Source organism: Thunnus maccoyii, chromosome 2, assembly GCF_910596095.1.
Source record: "Thunnus maccoyii chromosome 2, fThuMac1.1, whole genome shotgun sequence".
In the NCBI taxonomy this organism is placed as follows: Eukaryota; Metazoa; Chordata; class Actinopteri; order Scombriformes; family Scombridae; genus Thunnus; species Thunnus maccoyii.
Window position 1 is genome coordinate 7,266,371 of NC_056534.1, and position 16,760 is coordinate 7,283,130.

At 38.7% G+C, this 16,760-nt stretch overlaps 1 protein-coding gene across 1 annotated transcript in view; it reads right to left on the reverse strand.

Moving 5' to 3' along the window:
- Positions 1–16,760, reverse strand: part of LOC121908360 (voltage-dependent T-type calcium channel subunit alpha-1I-like) — a 222,922-nt gene that overhangs the window by 111,773 nt on the left and 94,389 nt on the right. The window contains exons 5-6 of the mRNA XM_042428302.1: positions 14,041–14,138; positions 2,156–2,315 (exon numbers count right to left, since the gene is read on the reverse strand). Coding sequence (XP_042284236.1) covers positions 2,156–2,315; positions 14,041–14,138 — 258 coding nt within the window. The remainder of the gene's footprint in view (positions 1–2,155; positions 2,316–14,040; positions 14,139–16,760) is intronic.

Below are 16,760 nucleotides of genomic sequence, written 5' to 3' on the forward strand. Positions count from 1 at the left end.
GAGATATTAAAGGTCAGTAAAAAAAACAACATCAACAAATCTGTATGATTATTATAGACTCTGAAAATATAAAACTCTCTGTTCATGTTTGTTTTCTAAATGTAAAGATGAAACTGATTAATATGACACATGAATTCACCATTATGTTTACAGCAGTGAAGCGCAAGTATCTGGGCCCTGTGTATATGCAGTTTCAGTGGGTCCTCTTCTCCTCTGAATACATTCTCACATATACAAATAACTGAATCAACAACAAAAACACCTGCATCTATAGTGACTATTAGGGGAATTACTAATAAACTGTCTATACCACATTTAAGGAAATATTGCTCAAAATCATTGAAACAGTATGTGCTTTAGTCTATTACATTATAGTTTACTATTTAACCCTGTGGCTCTTATTATTCCATATAATAAGACAAAGGTAGAAACTAGGGGTGTGCCAGAATACAAATACGTTATTAGGCAAAGCACAAATAGTGGATTTTTTACGAATATTTGTTTCATACAAATATTTTTTAAATTATTTGTTTTTGGGAAGAAAAAAACAAAACATGTCAAATACCAGTGAGCAGGTCAGTTATAGTCGCTATCTCAGTGCCTCTCCTCTGCTCCACTGTTACGTCTATCAGCAGGTCTCAATGAGCGGAGTCACATCCACCTGCTACATGATGCATATTTCTTAATTTGGACATCACTTTAATTTTCTAAAACAGGATTTTTAAGCCTCTTTCCACTTTTATTCGAATACAAATACAAATAATTTTGTTGCCTCAACAAATACAAATACAAATGAGTTTGCTGCCTCAACAAATACAGATACAAATACAAATACTGGGCCCTCTGCACATCCCTAGTAGAAACAAACCACCTTACATTCATAGCCTCTACAGAAAAAAGGAGGGTTTAGAAGATAAAGCAATCACTGTATTTTCTCTGGCAAAAGGAAACAACAACAACAAAATATATGTTGTAATGAACATTATATGGGAACAATATCGGTTGGCAGTGTAATAAAGTGATTGTGCACATAATTTGCGTACTCATGAAAGCGGATTTACCGCAAAGTAAGTCTCTAAAGAAGTACCAGGCACTACAGCAGTGGGATATGTTACAGGATGAAGAAATAATGTTAATATGACAGAGAAATGTATAAAATCCATCTAAAACAGTAGAAGTAAGTTGTATCCTCACTGGCTTTTCTCACAACAGAATTCTTTTAATAAGTGTTTTCCTTCAGGCTGCTCTCATTTTCCACTCTTGTCTTTTCTTTGCCTCACCTTTTTTTTCTTTTTTGGAAAGACATGATTGCCTGCAGTAATCTTGGAGTCCCCATAGCTTATTGCAACTATGCTAAAATAATGTTAGTGAATTGACAGAGTGTAGTGAAGGGTGTGTGGGGAGGGGGGGTGGGGGGGGTTGACAGGGTTGGGGAGGCGGAGATGGGGTGAAAGAAAGAGTGTCGTTTTTTTAATTAAGTGGCAGAATAGACTACGACATAATGATATTTGCTTTGTGCAAATTTTGGTTTGCAATCAGGCTCATTATATTAGCACTTAAGAGAGAGAGAGGGAAAACGAGAGCGGCAGAAAGAGAGAGAGAGCGAGCCTTCATCTCTCTATGGTAATATCAGTAAATTGAGTAGATGATGTAATTAATCTTCTAGAGTCACATTGAGGGAGGGCAGGTAATGAGAGGAGAGGTGACAAACCCACATACACACACACATACACTTATGCAAAGGCACATGTTGTGGCCACTGCATGTTCTTATGCATGCGTACTTACTGTTTCATCTGCTACGATTCCGCCACAGCTACATTCACACAAACATTGGCACATACGGTATTATGAAAAACACACACAGAAATGATAGAAAGGCACATAAACAATAGAGCTGTCAGACCAATGTGTCACAGATCTTGAAGCATCACATTTTCTCACACTCTGTTTCTCTCTCAGGCACAGATACAAACACACACACATCTGGCGGTGTGTTATGTGCTACCCTACTGCATATGAGAAATACATCACGGGATCAACTGTTGCCTCTCACTCTCATAACACACTCTACAGTTGCGCTGCCGTAAAACGTGCAGACATGAACGATACGGTTGTAATGAGTATCGCATCACACACATAACACGGTGACTCACAGTGTGAAGTTCTCCTCCGGGTAGCAGCGGTTCCTCAGCAGCCCCGCCCACAGCTGCACGCCGATGATACCGAAGATGAAGAAGACGAAGAAGCAAAGGAGGAGGACGTTACCCAGCATGGGAAGAGTGTCCAGCAACAGGTTCACAAGGATACGCATACCTAAAGAGACACAAACACAAACACACACACATTTACACTAAAACACTTGTGTCTACTTTGATTAACAAATTTGGCCTTAAATCAGGGAGTGGATTGACTACCTGGAGTTGTGTCAGTTTTCATGTTAGGGTAGAGTGGAGCCCAACAACACCTATAAACGTGTCCAAATACAGTGGCCACTCTTGTGGACATGGCCCACAAAAGTGTAGCCTTGGAAGGACTGAATGGTAGTGGGCTGCATGTGCTTGTTCCCCAGATATGATGGTTAGCTTCACAATAGCCTCCTCATGACGAGTTGTGGCCCTTTGACCCACAGAGACTAAAACTGCACCATGTCGTAAATATGAGTGGTCCACTTGGAGAGGCTCTGTGATACCTTAGTAAGCTGTTCAACACATGATGGACAATTCTCATCATAATTTGTGTAAACGATGAGTGCAACAGCCTTTGGTAAATTTGTTCATGCTGCTAACAAACAGATGACTGTAAGTCTTGCTTCCAGGATGGATTTACCAGTGACTATCTGAATGCAAACAAGTGATAAATACAACATAGTTACATAATATTTACCAGCTTTGTGAGTTGGTAAAGATTACCCAGTGTGGTTAAATGGCATGTGACTTGCATGCAAAGGATTGTGGGGTACAACTTGTACTACTAATTGTGTCCTCCAAATTCACATTTACAACCTCTTATTATTATGGGATCTTATTCCCAGGTCATCCAATATCGACACTTTGCCAAGCCCCTTGAAGTCTCATACATATGCACAAGGTACCCTTTTCAACTGACTCAAATGTTGACCCACCCGCTGCGTCATGGGACGCCCAGAGCAACTGTTCTGGCTGTTCTGTTGACTCTAATGTTATCTCCTACATCTGAAGGAGCTGTTGGATTGGGACAGCCTTGTTGACCTGTTTATGCATGATGCATTGGACCTTCAGACTTTTAAAGAGCCAGCACCTGAACATAACTACACTACATAGACACATGTGGAAAAAAAACGACTGACATTCTCTTCGGTAATTCAACATTACACCAACTAACCAGTCAGCTCCACACAGTATAGTCGTCATATTTTTCTCTTGGCAAACTTAACCATTTAGATTACCTTCGCCAAGTTGAAACAACAAATGTTCATTGTTGTGTGTCAAAATCCACCAAGTCTGCGTAACAAATGTATACTATGCAGTCAAATATTACAACCATTATTATGTGTTCACAAATAATCAAGAGGTTCAATACGCCATATTTTCACCCAAAGTTGCTGAGATAGTGACAGATATTCAAATAGTGGTTCACTTCATGCCACTGGTAAGACAAATCATAGTTATGTAGATTTCTAAGTCTCTTAAATGTGTTGATTTGACAAGCCTTAGAGGATAGTGTTGTTTGTTCTTCAGTTCAATGTGATAACAATGTCATTTTGTTATCCTATGCTGCTTTGGTCCGCACCTGTGTGCTGTCATTCTGGCATATAAGGTTGAGGAGAAATACTATTCCCAGACTAGATGAACTCTTGACCCTTGTTTCTATCTGAGGTTATATAAGAACTGGCTGAGTGCCAAATCACCAGAGAGATGAAAAGGTAATTGTTAGGTGGTATGTGCTCTCTCTCTCTCAGAAATATGATGCATTGTACTTCTGATTGTATTATTTGATTACATTGTTTCAAAACCTGACAATGCCCTCTTTGTGTGTTTATTCAGTGATCATGTAATGCTCCACTAAAAGATGTATGGGAACATCATCAAGAAGTCATTGCTCATTATATTGTAGATGAATTTAGGCTCTTTTCTGCATTTCCATAATTGCGAAATTAGCATGGAATGAAGACCATATTTTTGCTTCTGTCTGCCACTGCTTACCAGGCACCCCATTTTTGGGTGCAAGCCTGAAAATAATATACCCAAAACAAGAAGGTTACTGTTCTTCAACCCTTTTTATTACAGTCTTAACCCTGGTCTCATTTAAAGGGTAAATCTTTACATTTTATAACCAAAAAGTCAGAATGAGTATAACTGATCCTGAAAATAATGCTGCAAAGGCTAAAGTGTCCCACTGGTGGGATTGTGTCACTTAACAGGTTAAATCCATAATTCAAAAATTCAAACTTCAAAGAAGTGTGAACTAGCAACTGGACTAGCAACAAAAGAAAAATCTCTCTCACCCCTCCCACTCTCTTGCTGACACAGAAATTTAACACATTATGCTGGCCTTTCCATATAAACTGACGTATTATCATAATTAGCTAATCAATCCCTAATCGCTGCACTAATTGTGATCCCACGGTCCATTACATTGACTCTGATCTCTATAGGGAAACTAAACCAGGGGTTAATTTCTATAACTAAAAGAGGTTGAGGATTGATACACTATTTAGCTGACTGATCAGGGGTTAAGTGGGCAGATGGTCCACCCGACCTTCTCCTGGGAGATGATGTAATAATTTAAAATATTTCAGTCTGAAGAGGCAGACACCCCAATAATTGACTACCGTATATTTGAAAAATAACATTTCTATGAAAAAGTACTGCTACATTTTAAATCTCGAGATAGATATGTTCTGCCTGAACAATACAGATTCACCCATCAGCAACAGATAAAACTTCCTGTTTTATATCTCCTTGTGGGAAATCTTCTTTAGCTTGGCAGGAGGTGGGCAATCACAACTGGAAAAATGCATATTTCTCAAGAGAATTTAAATCCCTCTCGAAGGGTGAGATTTCACTTTTGTTGAGAAAAATATAAGATCTTCCTCCTCTCTCATACCTTTGGTATAAACATACCCAGAGACCAACATGACCTTTGCTGAAAACTATGCTGGGCTTGATTTAATATTTAATGGTTTGTAGGGACTGGATTTTAAAAAAAATCAAACACTTAGTTCTCATTGCAGAGTTACATTAAGTCCCCAGTAAGAATTCCACTTTTAATCCATTTTTATGAATTACCCTGTTCTAGCATTTTATTTCTTAATTTGTAAAACTATTGGCATTGACTCTACATTCAAAAACAAACAAAAAAACCCCATTCAAATCAAGTTAGTTGATCTGAATAAACTAAATTACAGTGAGTTGAACTGAAGTGTAACCATGGCAGTGCTGATGTCAGAAATGGCACTTTAGAGAACCTGACTTCCTTTTCCTTCTTTTTTTTCTTACAATGATTAAGTCTGTTTGAAGTCAGCAGCAGCTTATAGCACTGACATATCATGCTGGACATCCTAATGTGAAAGCATTAAAAATTAACTGTAAACCTTAAATAGTATGTTTCCAGATAGCTGCCATAAAGTTATTAACTATTTTTTTAAAAAAGGAAGCAAAAAGAAAAATGCTTAAAATATATAAAAGAAAACACATAAAAACAAAGCAGGAATAAAACAGTACATAAAAGGACACTGTATAACTGCTTTTTACCCAAGTTTGAGATGTGATTAAAAGATGAAAAGGCTCAAATTTGTTCCCTGCAGGAGGTAAAATTAAAGTCACTTAATTAGAATAATATTGGCTATTTGATCATGGGATATTAGCAAATGTTGACTAAATAGAACAACAAATGTTTTATTTTATACAAGAGGCAACTTTAATCATTTTAATCATTTACAACAAACCTCAAATGGAAGGAGGGAGCAAAGAGAAAGGAAATGAGCAAAGTGCAAACTAGATTAGAAGAGAGAAATAAACAGAATATAAATGGGAAAGAGAGGGGCGGCGGAGAGAGAATTTGCTGATTACCGTTACCTTGGCTGCTAATATGGCTGTCTCCCAGGGGGGATTGTGGGTAATGTAGTAAACAGGCCCAGTCCTTTAAGCTGTGGCCAGTGGGAACCCGGCCTGGATAATTTCCATTAGTGTCCCATTAACTGACTCTTCTGTTCACTTCACACATCCTCAGTTGAGTGTGTGTGTGTGTATGTGTGTGCGCACATATGCTTATGTTCAGTATGGAGTATGTTTGTGGCTTTGTATGTGTGTCCATACCACTGTGACTGTGTATGTGTGTCCGTGCATATATTGGATGGTGTGCACACATACTGATGTGTTCGTGTGTGTGCCTGTATGAGTGGAGCACTCCGTGACTCTTTGTGTCTCTCCAGCAGCATGGAGATTGAATTACCCCTGAGACGAGCTCTGTGGTAAATTGTCTTTAATAAAGGAGAGAATTGCTTCTTTATTCATCCAACAAATAAAGAGGAGCGAAATAACTTGCTTTTGGCAGCTGATGCTGGCGCAGTGCACAACTGTGTTTGTTGTGAACTGACCTTTTCATCCTGTGGCCACAGCGGCTGGTGGTTTACAAAATAACTTAAACCAGTTCATGAGCAAATTTATGCTTTTCTGAGCTGCTCTATCTCCAGACTAAACATTGATATTGGATGATCCTGCATTCAATGACCTTTGAAACGTCCAATGCCGATGTTTTTGACACTATTTCTTTATACATCTGTGCATGTTAACTACATCGTGGTTAAGGGTTACGTTTAGGGAAAGATTGTGGTTATTGATAAGGTATAGGCCTTTTTAGCAGAACACCTGTTGACATGTCACAGTGGGAAAGGTATGGTGTAAATTATAAAATGAATAATGGCTGAATTCCATTTACTACTTCAGTTTCAGGGTCCTATATGCTGGCTCACTGTCACGGCTTACAGATCCATTGCTAATGTTATTAGTAACACCTGTGCTTTTTCCACAATGACAGATCATAATGAAAAAGGCCTATCATAAGGCTAGGTACCTAAAACACATGGTAAAGGGTTATGGAAAGATTGTGGTTGTAGTTAAACAAGCCAACAAGCAGTGGTGTAGCAAAATTATAACATCAGCATGGCAACATGCTCCCTGTGACGATGCTATCATCCTGATGTTTAGCAGTGGTTGCCATTTAGTTCAGTGTGTTAGCATGCTAATATTTGCTAAAAAGCGACAAACACAAAGTACTGCTAAAGTCGAAATGTCATCAATTTGGGAAGTATTTGTTAATAAACCAAATGATTGGACAGCTTGAATTTCAGTCTGTATCAAAGTGGTAAACTAGCCAACATTCCCATCACTAGAGATGTGCAACTAGTGTGGCTAAAACAGGACATGAACTCCTTACTTACTTACTTACTTACTGACTTACTACTTACTTTGTGCCTAAATAAAAAAAAGGGCATGCTGCTTTTTGAATTTGTACTTAACTTTGGCTGTGGACATTACTTGTGTGCTCAATAATTGTCCAAAATCCTCTTACAAACCAGTGGTGGCACACTTCATTTTGCATCCTCTAGCTAGAGGAGCTTCTAGCTAGTTAGCATAAGTAGCAATAATCACCATGGCTAAACAAGGATTAGATTGCCACCCACAGGTTAAACCAGAGATAATGTTTTTGAATAAACAGGCAGACATTTTATTCCAGAGTCTTATACATGTGCATCAGAATTGTCTGCATCATTTTTTGTGGCCCATTGAAACTACCCTACTACTATAAGTGTCTTGGAGGTACAAGAAACAGTGTGTTGTCTCTCTTAAACACAGGATTGGAGGGAAGTTGCAACATGATTTATACTTCAACCAACAGCAATTCATACAAGCTGAATACATTTATTACAATTGTGTCTGTGTGTATGAGTTAGTGTTGGGATAATACTCCTTGTACCTCCATTTCATCAGAAAATAGTCCAGTGGTTATGGCTCCTTGCATCTCCTCTTGTTTTTCTCTAAGATCTAATCTTCTTCCTCTTTTCATCTTATCATTCTCTCTCTGGTTCCCGGTCCTCTCTGTCTCGCGCTCATTTTATCTCTATTCATCCGATGACTCCTTCCATCCCTTGCACTTTTCTCCTCGGCTCTATCTATCATCGTAATAGCCTGCTCATCTGAGTCCCCCCGCATCTCTCCTCTCATCATCCCTCTCTTCCTCTCGTCCATCTTCGCCTATCCTTCATGGAGCTGGATAATCCCCTCTTCCCTCCCTCATTTGTCTCTCTTTCTCACCTGCTCCTTTTTTCCTCTTTTATCCTTTTTTACCTCCCTTAACCCAAATGCAGTGTCCTTGTTAAAATGTTGCTGAATAAACCACAAAGAAAGCATCAATTCTGTTTGAGGGGATCTATTTCTTCTTTATTATAAGAAGTGTTTGGTGACTTTCATGTACTGTGTCTTTTATTGCCTGTTTCTCCATCAGCCTCTGTTACACATGAACTATCATGACAAATTAATGTTTTCAATAACAGAAAGGAAGCTTAGTGAATAGAAAAGTCACCCTTGCTCATAGAAATTCCAGATTACAGCTGTAAACATTATTGAGACTCAAATGACTCATCAATGCTTTGTGTTTCCTCTAAACAGAAAGCTGTACAAAACAACTCATTCGATGGCAAATTAATCCTGCACAACATTTCTAGCCATTAGGGATGTAATGAAAGTTTGGAACACAATGTTTTGTAATGCAAAACTTACATAGTTGAATATCTTGTGTAATTGCATACATTTTAAATTGGCTTTGTTACGCTAAATAGGCAAAGTAAACAAAGTCTGGTTTTTCATGTCATGATGTTTGGCGAGCCCAATTTAATTCCCTTAAGTGTAAAAAACAAGTCCTCATACCTAAACAAGAAATCAGTTTGTTTATCAGTGCCTTGAATCATATGAGATTTCCAAACAAGTCATATGAGCGTTTCCTGATCTATCACCTATTTGTTAGGCTCTAGGCAACTAACATGACTCTGTTAACCCTCCTGTTGTCCTCGGGTCAAATTTGACCCATTTTCTAATATTTTTATATCAGAAATATGGATGTCTTTCATCTAATTGCCTGAAAATCACATGGATGGTTCCATACCACACACTTTGCAAGTAAAAGTAATGATCACTACTTTCATTGAATTTTGGGTGTTTTATTAAAAATTTATAGCATCTGTGGACTTTTGTCCTCCTGAGTCAAAATTGACCCGGGAGGACAAAAGTTACATGGTCGACGGGAAGACAACAGGAGGGTTAAGGACAGAGAATGATCATATCATGGTCATGGTAAAGATTATAGGAAAAGGTTGGCATCATGTTTAAGAAAAAAAAAAGGTTAAACTCACACATTTTACTCCCAGCAGGTTTTGTGACAGTTTGACAATTTTACAATTAGAGCTGCAACGATTAGTTGATTAACAGATTAGTTGATTGAAAGAAAATCGATTGCAAACTATTTCGGTATTCGATTAATCAGTTTAAGCGGTTTTTAAAGAACAGCTAAAAGTCTGTGGTTCCAGCTTCTAACATGAATATTTGCTAGTTTCTTTAGTCCTCTATGATAGTAAACTGAATATCTTGAGGTTGTAGACTCAAAATACTCAAAATAAGACTAAACAATCAATCATGAAAATAATACAGATACATAAATAATGGAAATAATCATTAACTGCAACCCTAGTAACGATGCTTCTGCTTTTGAGAGATGACAAGACGAGGTTGCTTGTCAAGAAAGGGTGAACGAAGGTTATTTGATTACATTCGATCAAATTAACAAAGCAGTTGCTATTTAGGTGAAGACAGTCTCGCATGAAAAGTGACATGTCTGAGCCTCTACAGAACTGAGGTAGACATAAATGTTGATTAAAATGAAAACATTTTTCTTGTTGTGTGGGGACTGTGGGCTCACACTTGGCACAAACCAAGCGCAGCCACATGCAATTCAGCACAACGTGGAAGAGAGGCTGAATACATTAATAATAGGAGGAATACAGAATCAGCAGCTGGAGTTGGGGCAAAGCTTCAGTAATGACTAATCACATGAGCTCCTCTCATCCACTTTAAAAGCAGCAACAGGCTGAGGTCTCTGAGAGAGAGAAATCACAAAATGTTCTTGTGTATTAACAATTGTAAGGTTGCTTTGGGCTTAACTTACTTATGGTTTCAGAGTTGTAGCAGTTCTTTTTTTGTTCTTTCTTTTGAACATTTTTCTTTCCTTTTTTTTAACACTGTGTAATTAGGTGACAAAATAGCACAACATGTGTATGAATTGAAATGGCAAAGGTCTTTAAAAGGTACATCAAAACCAAAACATTATTTGGTATTTGCACCGCTAAAAATGTGAAATTACAGGGTTGTCAGCAAATGAGAACACACACACACACAGTAAATACCGATAAAAACGCACAGCACCAGACTGTTCCAGCTGATCAGCTCTACCTCCCTGAGAGGTGATGCAGAATTCACTAGAGGAGAACACGAGCTGAGTCCGTTTCTCCCTTTGGAACGAATGACTCTCCAGAGACATGCAGCACTAGTCCTGCCTCTGCTTATGGTATAGAGGGGCGGGTAAATGAGTCGAAGGAATGGAGGGGAAATGGCAGAGGGAGGTGAAGAAAACGCAGGGAGAGAGTAGGAAGAAAGCAGAAAATGGATGAGAAAACAGAGGCAATGTGGTGATAGAGGAGAAAGGGTGGAGAAGAGAAGGACATTACCGAGAGATTACAGATGAAAGAAATAATAAAAATGAATAATGTCTCTCTTTTCACCTTAAGATATTTCAACAGAGAAAGACAAAGAAAATAAAACAAAAAAGACACAGAGATGGTGAAAAAGACATACTGAAAGATGTAGGAAGTGACATAGATAGGGAGATAGTTGGAGTAAACAAAAATAAAGTTTGAGTGGAGTGAGATGAAAGACCAGAGACCTGTCATTAATCGCAGTTATGAAGAAGCATCCCTGTCTCAAGGTATAACACCAATCTCTTTATGGAATAATGTATGTTTACATGCCCTGTATGCATGTTCATATTATATGCATTATATGCATTATATAAATGATAAGCCGAATATAGAATTTTTCCGTGACCAACCAAATTGGCTGTACCCACTTTTCAGAGACGAAGAAAAAGAAATTGCTCAGATAGTTTATGTTGCAGATTCATGAGCAGTGGGAGGTTTGGCAAAGGAAGCAAAACAACATTAACTTCAAGCACCAGCATATCCGACTTACAAAGTACTCAGTGCTTCTTAAAATGATTGCCTGCTAGGCTCAATTTAGATACATAAAGCACAAAAGCAACTAGCAGCGAGCTCTGATTATTCTCATCAAAAAAGACAGAGACTAAGCAGCACTCTTGCAGTCTAAGTGACGGGGTTGGACCACTCAAAACACTTCAGTGAAGTCTGATCATTGTTTCAGTGATGGGTTTGGATGCTGAGGAGATTTTTGTCAGGATTAGAACAGCTTGCAGTAGATGAAATTACTTTTTAGGAATTTAAATAGCCCTGTGCACTGGATGTTCTCAGGATTTTTTTCCTAACACATAATTTTAATAGATCTATATGTAGAGTACGGTGAGTCATACACAGGATGAAAAATGATAGAACATGACATTCCTGTTAGGTCTTTTTAATTTAATTATTTCCTTTTTTATTGCTGTGTAAACGTCTGCCACTGTTTAACATGAACAAATCTGTTTGCTCCCAGGAACACCTGCACCTGTGAAACCACCAGGCCAGCTTGTGGAAACAGCAAGTACACAATCAAAATTAAATACAGCACAAGACAATGAGGCATATGGGCTGCGTTTGGCTGTGAGGTTTTTGTTGACATGTATGGTTCCACGGTAACAATGGTGCTGGTTTGATGTGGCCAATTTGCTCCGGCATGAATGGATGAGTTGCACAGTGTCAGCACTGCAGCTTTTCTTGTGTGCACCAACATTACCAGGAAGCATCTGTAAGCAAGGTGGAGCCATTTATACTCAGATCCACTCTCAGATCCACATGTACAGTAAATGATGAAAAGAGGAGGTTACATGCCAGGACAAACTAATGTGTAACAATTATAGTTGGAAGACAAGGAAAAGGATAGTATTCACCAATAAATGTTCAATATTTCGCAAAGAATATGCACCTATGTCTTCCCTTATGTAGAGATCATTAAAAAAACAGCAAATAAAAAACATAATTATACATAAACTTTAGACTAGAGCTGAAGCATCATCTAAATTTGAGTGAGAGTCTAGATCTGAGACATTCTCTCTCATTTGTTATTATATTCAACTAAATATAACATTAGATTTGATGAAACTGTGGTGAATTAATTTGAAGGTGAACTTTGAGGCTGTTTATTAGTGACTGCTGAGAGATGTAATGTTTGTACAGTCATGAGCGCAGTCCCCAGACTGATCCTTGAGGGATAAAACTCTGTTGAGATAGCATATTATTAGATATTTCTCTCTAATTACCAAAAAATATCAATCTCATGAGTCAGCCATGGACTGCACTCTCTCTCCATCTGTATCTCTCTAATTATCATGAGCAGATTTGATGTAACTGACTTACAATGTGGGATTACTGGTAAATGACAGTAGGCCTAATCAATCCAATGTCTTATGAATTACACTGATATGCAAATATTTCACATTACAGAATATTTTTTGAGTGAAGGTGACCTGGACCTTTGATTTAAATCAAAATACTGGAAAAAACACAATTGACACATCTGCAAAAAGGACTGCCAGGCAGGTTAAGATGAGACAACTTAAAGCACTTAGTTGAAGGGACATTTTTGTACTTTTCTTAACCTTGATTCTTATAATTGCTAACTTTGCACTCACCACCTCCTTTGTAGTTATTCAGAAAACACTAAATTAAGGTATATCGGGGCAAGCAATGCGAGCCTCCTAAGGCTTTTCAAATAAACTTCAGTTTTACATAATTAATTTCAAACTCTTGTCTCTGAGTCCAGCTGAAAGTAAACACAGAAAGTAGCTAACAGCGTCTATGTCTGGGGAAACTTGCTTAACTAGATGCTTATTTGTGTGAAAAAGCTAGTTTGTTTACAAGTGTGAGGCTGCGGTTTGCTGATGTTATAGGGAAAGTAAGTAAGGTCAAGCCAAGGTCAAGTTGATACACTGATTTCCTAGTATGAACCCAGGCCACTGAACTATGCTGAGCACCCATCCACATCTTTATCATCCTTAGCCTTTTGCACAAGTTCTCTGTGAACCCAAGGTGATCAAACAAAACCAATTACCACTTTTTAAAGACATGCTACCATCTATGATTGACTGAATCTGATGTATTAACTGAATATCTTTGTGTGGTTTCATTTTATTACTTTTTTTCACTTTTCACAAACTGTATTTCTGGTGTAGGTATGGTATGTATTATGAAAATATGTAGGTCTTTCACAATTTTACCAAAAAACATCACATTGGTAAAACAAATTGGTCATTTTTGCACCAAAGTGGTTAAAAATCATCAAGACTCCAATCAGCTCAAAGTGCTCCAGCGAGTAATAATTATAGCTTGTTGCTTTCTAATCTTAACATGTTCACAGTTTGGGTATTTCTGGCTCAATGACTGACTCATATTCAGCACCTCGAACAGCGACCAAGCTACTGGGCTGGCTGTTCTGGCAGGCAGCTGTCCGTGGTGCTGAATGGGAGGTGGTGGTGAGAAAGAAGGGTATCACATGAATGAGTTTCATCTCTCAATAGCCAGATATATAATAGTTGTTTTTATTCTTCAGCATGAACAGTTCTTTTACTGAAAGTTAAAAAAATAAATAAAAAAAATAGATGATGTGTCGGCATGGAGAACAGCTCTTGGCACCAACTCTGCCTAATTCAGTGATGAACACAGCCTATAACGTGTAGACAGCATAAGGTCACTCTCTCCTTTTTGGCACAGAGCTGCATTATAAAACATCTGAATGATTACCGGTAACAGGAAGACCAAATTTAAAGTGGTGGTGTTACTTACTTGGCACCCTGTTAATTGCTTTAAGAGGCCGCAGTACCCTCACTGTTCTGATGGCAGTGAAGTTGACGTTCTGCAGGTCGAGTGAGTATTCAACCATCCTGGAAAACAGACATAAACACATGCACAAACTAAGTTAACACCACAAATACTTGCACATCCCTGCAAGTCCCCACAGCATTTAAAGAGAATGAAGACCAAAAAAAACATTATAACCCATATGATCATCACACAGGAGCCATTTCATCTGAACTTACGAGTTGTGTTGATTTAATATACTCCATCCTTCATGTTTGTGCCTATTAAAGAGCTTAATATGAATTAATGAGCTGGAATTCATGTACCTAATGAAGCAAGACATTCAAAGAAACATTGGCTAGTGGAAGACTTCATAACATTAGCTCAACTGTGCTTGCAAAAAGAAAGTGTCTGCCTCTATGTCCTTAAACAACATAACCATTGATTACTTTGCAGCTGAACATGAATATTAAAACATGTAGGTGTATCTGTTTACAAGGCAAAGTTACAAAGTGCTGCACTGGCATTAAAAACCAGGCGTTCCATCATTTTGACATCGATAGAGGAAGATGTCAAAGCACTAGTGAATAAGTACAGGAAACCTCCATCCATGATAAGTGGATATACCTTTTACCACATGCCGTGAAAGCATCAAAGTGTATCTTGTCGGTTCGTGGGTGTGCACAAGCACAAGAGGCGTCAGATTAAACCTGCAACCATCTGAGAGATGAAAGCGGAGCCCTGTGAAGGAGTGGGGATCGAAGGTGGAGGGGGTAAACATGCTTGAAGTAAAACTAGGTGTGAAATAATGGAGACAGAGGAGGGAAGCAGAAAGTGAGTATTTTGCTATATTTGACCTATTTCTGACTGATATATTACAGGGAAAACATACTTTGCCTGGAGAATGGCAGAAAGAGAGATACTGACAGAAAGAGAAAGAGAAAAAACAGAGGGATGACAGGAGATGGAAAAAGTGAGATGAGTACGGATAGATCAGAAAAGAACGCGGGTAAAGTACCTAGGGATGATTAAGTGCAATATAACGATGGCAATAAAGCGAGATTGAGGGGGAGAGAGCCTGAAGTGTTGGAGATAATTACAACGATAGGAGCAGAGTGAGGCAGGAGCATAATATGCATATACCTGGCTGAACAGAAGAAAAGCTGCTCTCAGGCTGAGAGAAGGGACTGGAGGGGATGTCAAGATGTGTGAAAATGAAAAGTACAAGAAACTGAGGCAAGTTTCAGATATTTCACCCAAATATTCTCCTCTGAGATATTCTAGCACTCCACAATAACAAGCTCATTTCAATGAGAGGTTGAGAGTTTAGTGTTTAAAAAGTACCAGCCAATTATTCATATGTAACCTTTTGACCTAAATATCAACAGAGAAGCATTTACATTTTTTTTTCTGACAGTGAAATAGAAATGCAAGGTTTAAAGTTGGAAAACATGAGTAAGTTACATAACGATGTAATTCGGGAGGCTGAAAAAAAAGAGGCCATGTCAAAGTTTTGCCAGGGTTCAAGAAAATATTGGCACTGCCAACTTCAATTAAATGTCAAAGATGGGAAAGCAAAGGTGTTTCCAAAGTTGTAGCACATTTTCAAGTTGGAAAAAAACTTGACCGAACCAAAAACTTGGAGTTGCAGTATGATTTCATCTTTAGATCAAAGGTGAAACTTATAGACAGAACACTACTTTATTCTTTTCAGTCCAGCATCAGTGACCAAACCCCTGCACATGCTCCACAGCATCCATAAGGCGTGCATCTGACTCCATGCCATGAAATATGAAACTGTATCCCTCCCTGTAAGCCCTCATTCCACTACAGCTCCCTTATAAATCAAACAAAACTAGGATAGTAAAACACACCGACCATGAAAAGTGAGGTTGGAATTCGCAGGATACCTGGATGCGGCCATATCTATGCGACCAGAAAGGCTGGTTCCTCCATGTGTGGCCATGATCTAATTTGACAGGCGGTTCTCTATGAAGGGAATGGAGAACAGAGAGCATCATCCATGTCCATGTTGGGAGGGAAAAAAAAGCCTGACAACTACCTTGCAGAGCACAGAGTAAGCAGGGAGGGATCAATGTAGTTTTCTGTCTGTATGTGTGAGTATGGATGTGTGCTAATAGTTTGGTTAATACCCGGAGGGAAAGGACAAAATGAACTGGACTGAGAGTTAGTACAATTACACTGCAACACTTCTACAGCTGCTATTTTAATCACTGTGTTGTAGCATGTTGACAGGGCAGGAGCCTGTGTGTCTGCATGTGTGTGTGTGTGTGTGTGTGTGTGGTACGGAACATATGGGGATCTGTCATTTTAGGCAGCAATTTTAGATAAGACAGCTCATTTTGGACACACAGACACAAGATTACACATACATGTGTAGGCAAACAATCACACCTGTACACACTGAGACACAAAAACACACACACAGCTATAAAGACACACAGTGGCTCTTACACACATGGGGGGAACAAAAATGTAAAGCGTAATTATTCCTGATACACCCTGATTTTTCACACACTGAGCAGATGTACTGACAAATAACCCCAGTCTCACACAGATACACACACACACACACACGCACACAGACACACACACACACAGAGTACGGAAAGTGCTCGGGGCAGACTCTAGGCTCTCACAAAGCTGTGTCAAATCAGAAGACAGAGGCCACACACACATTTTCA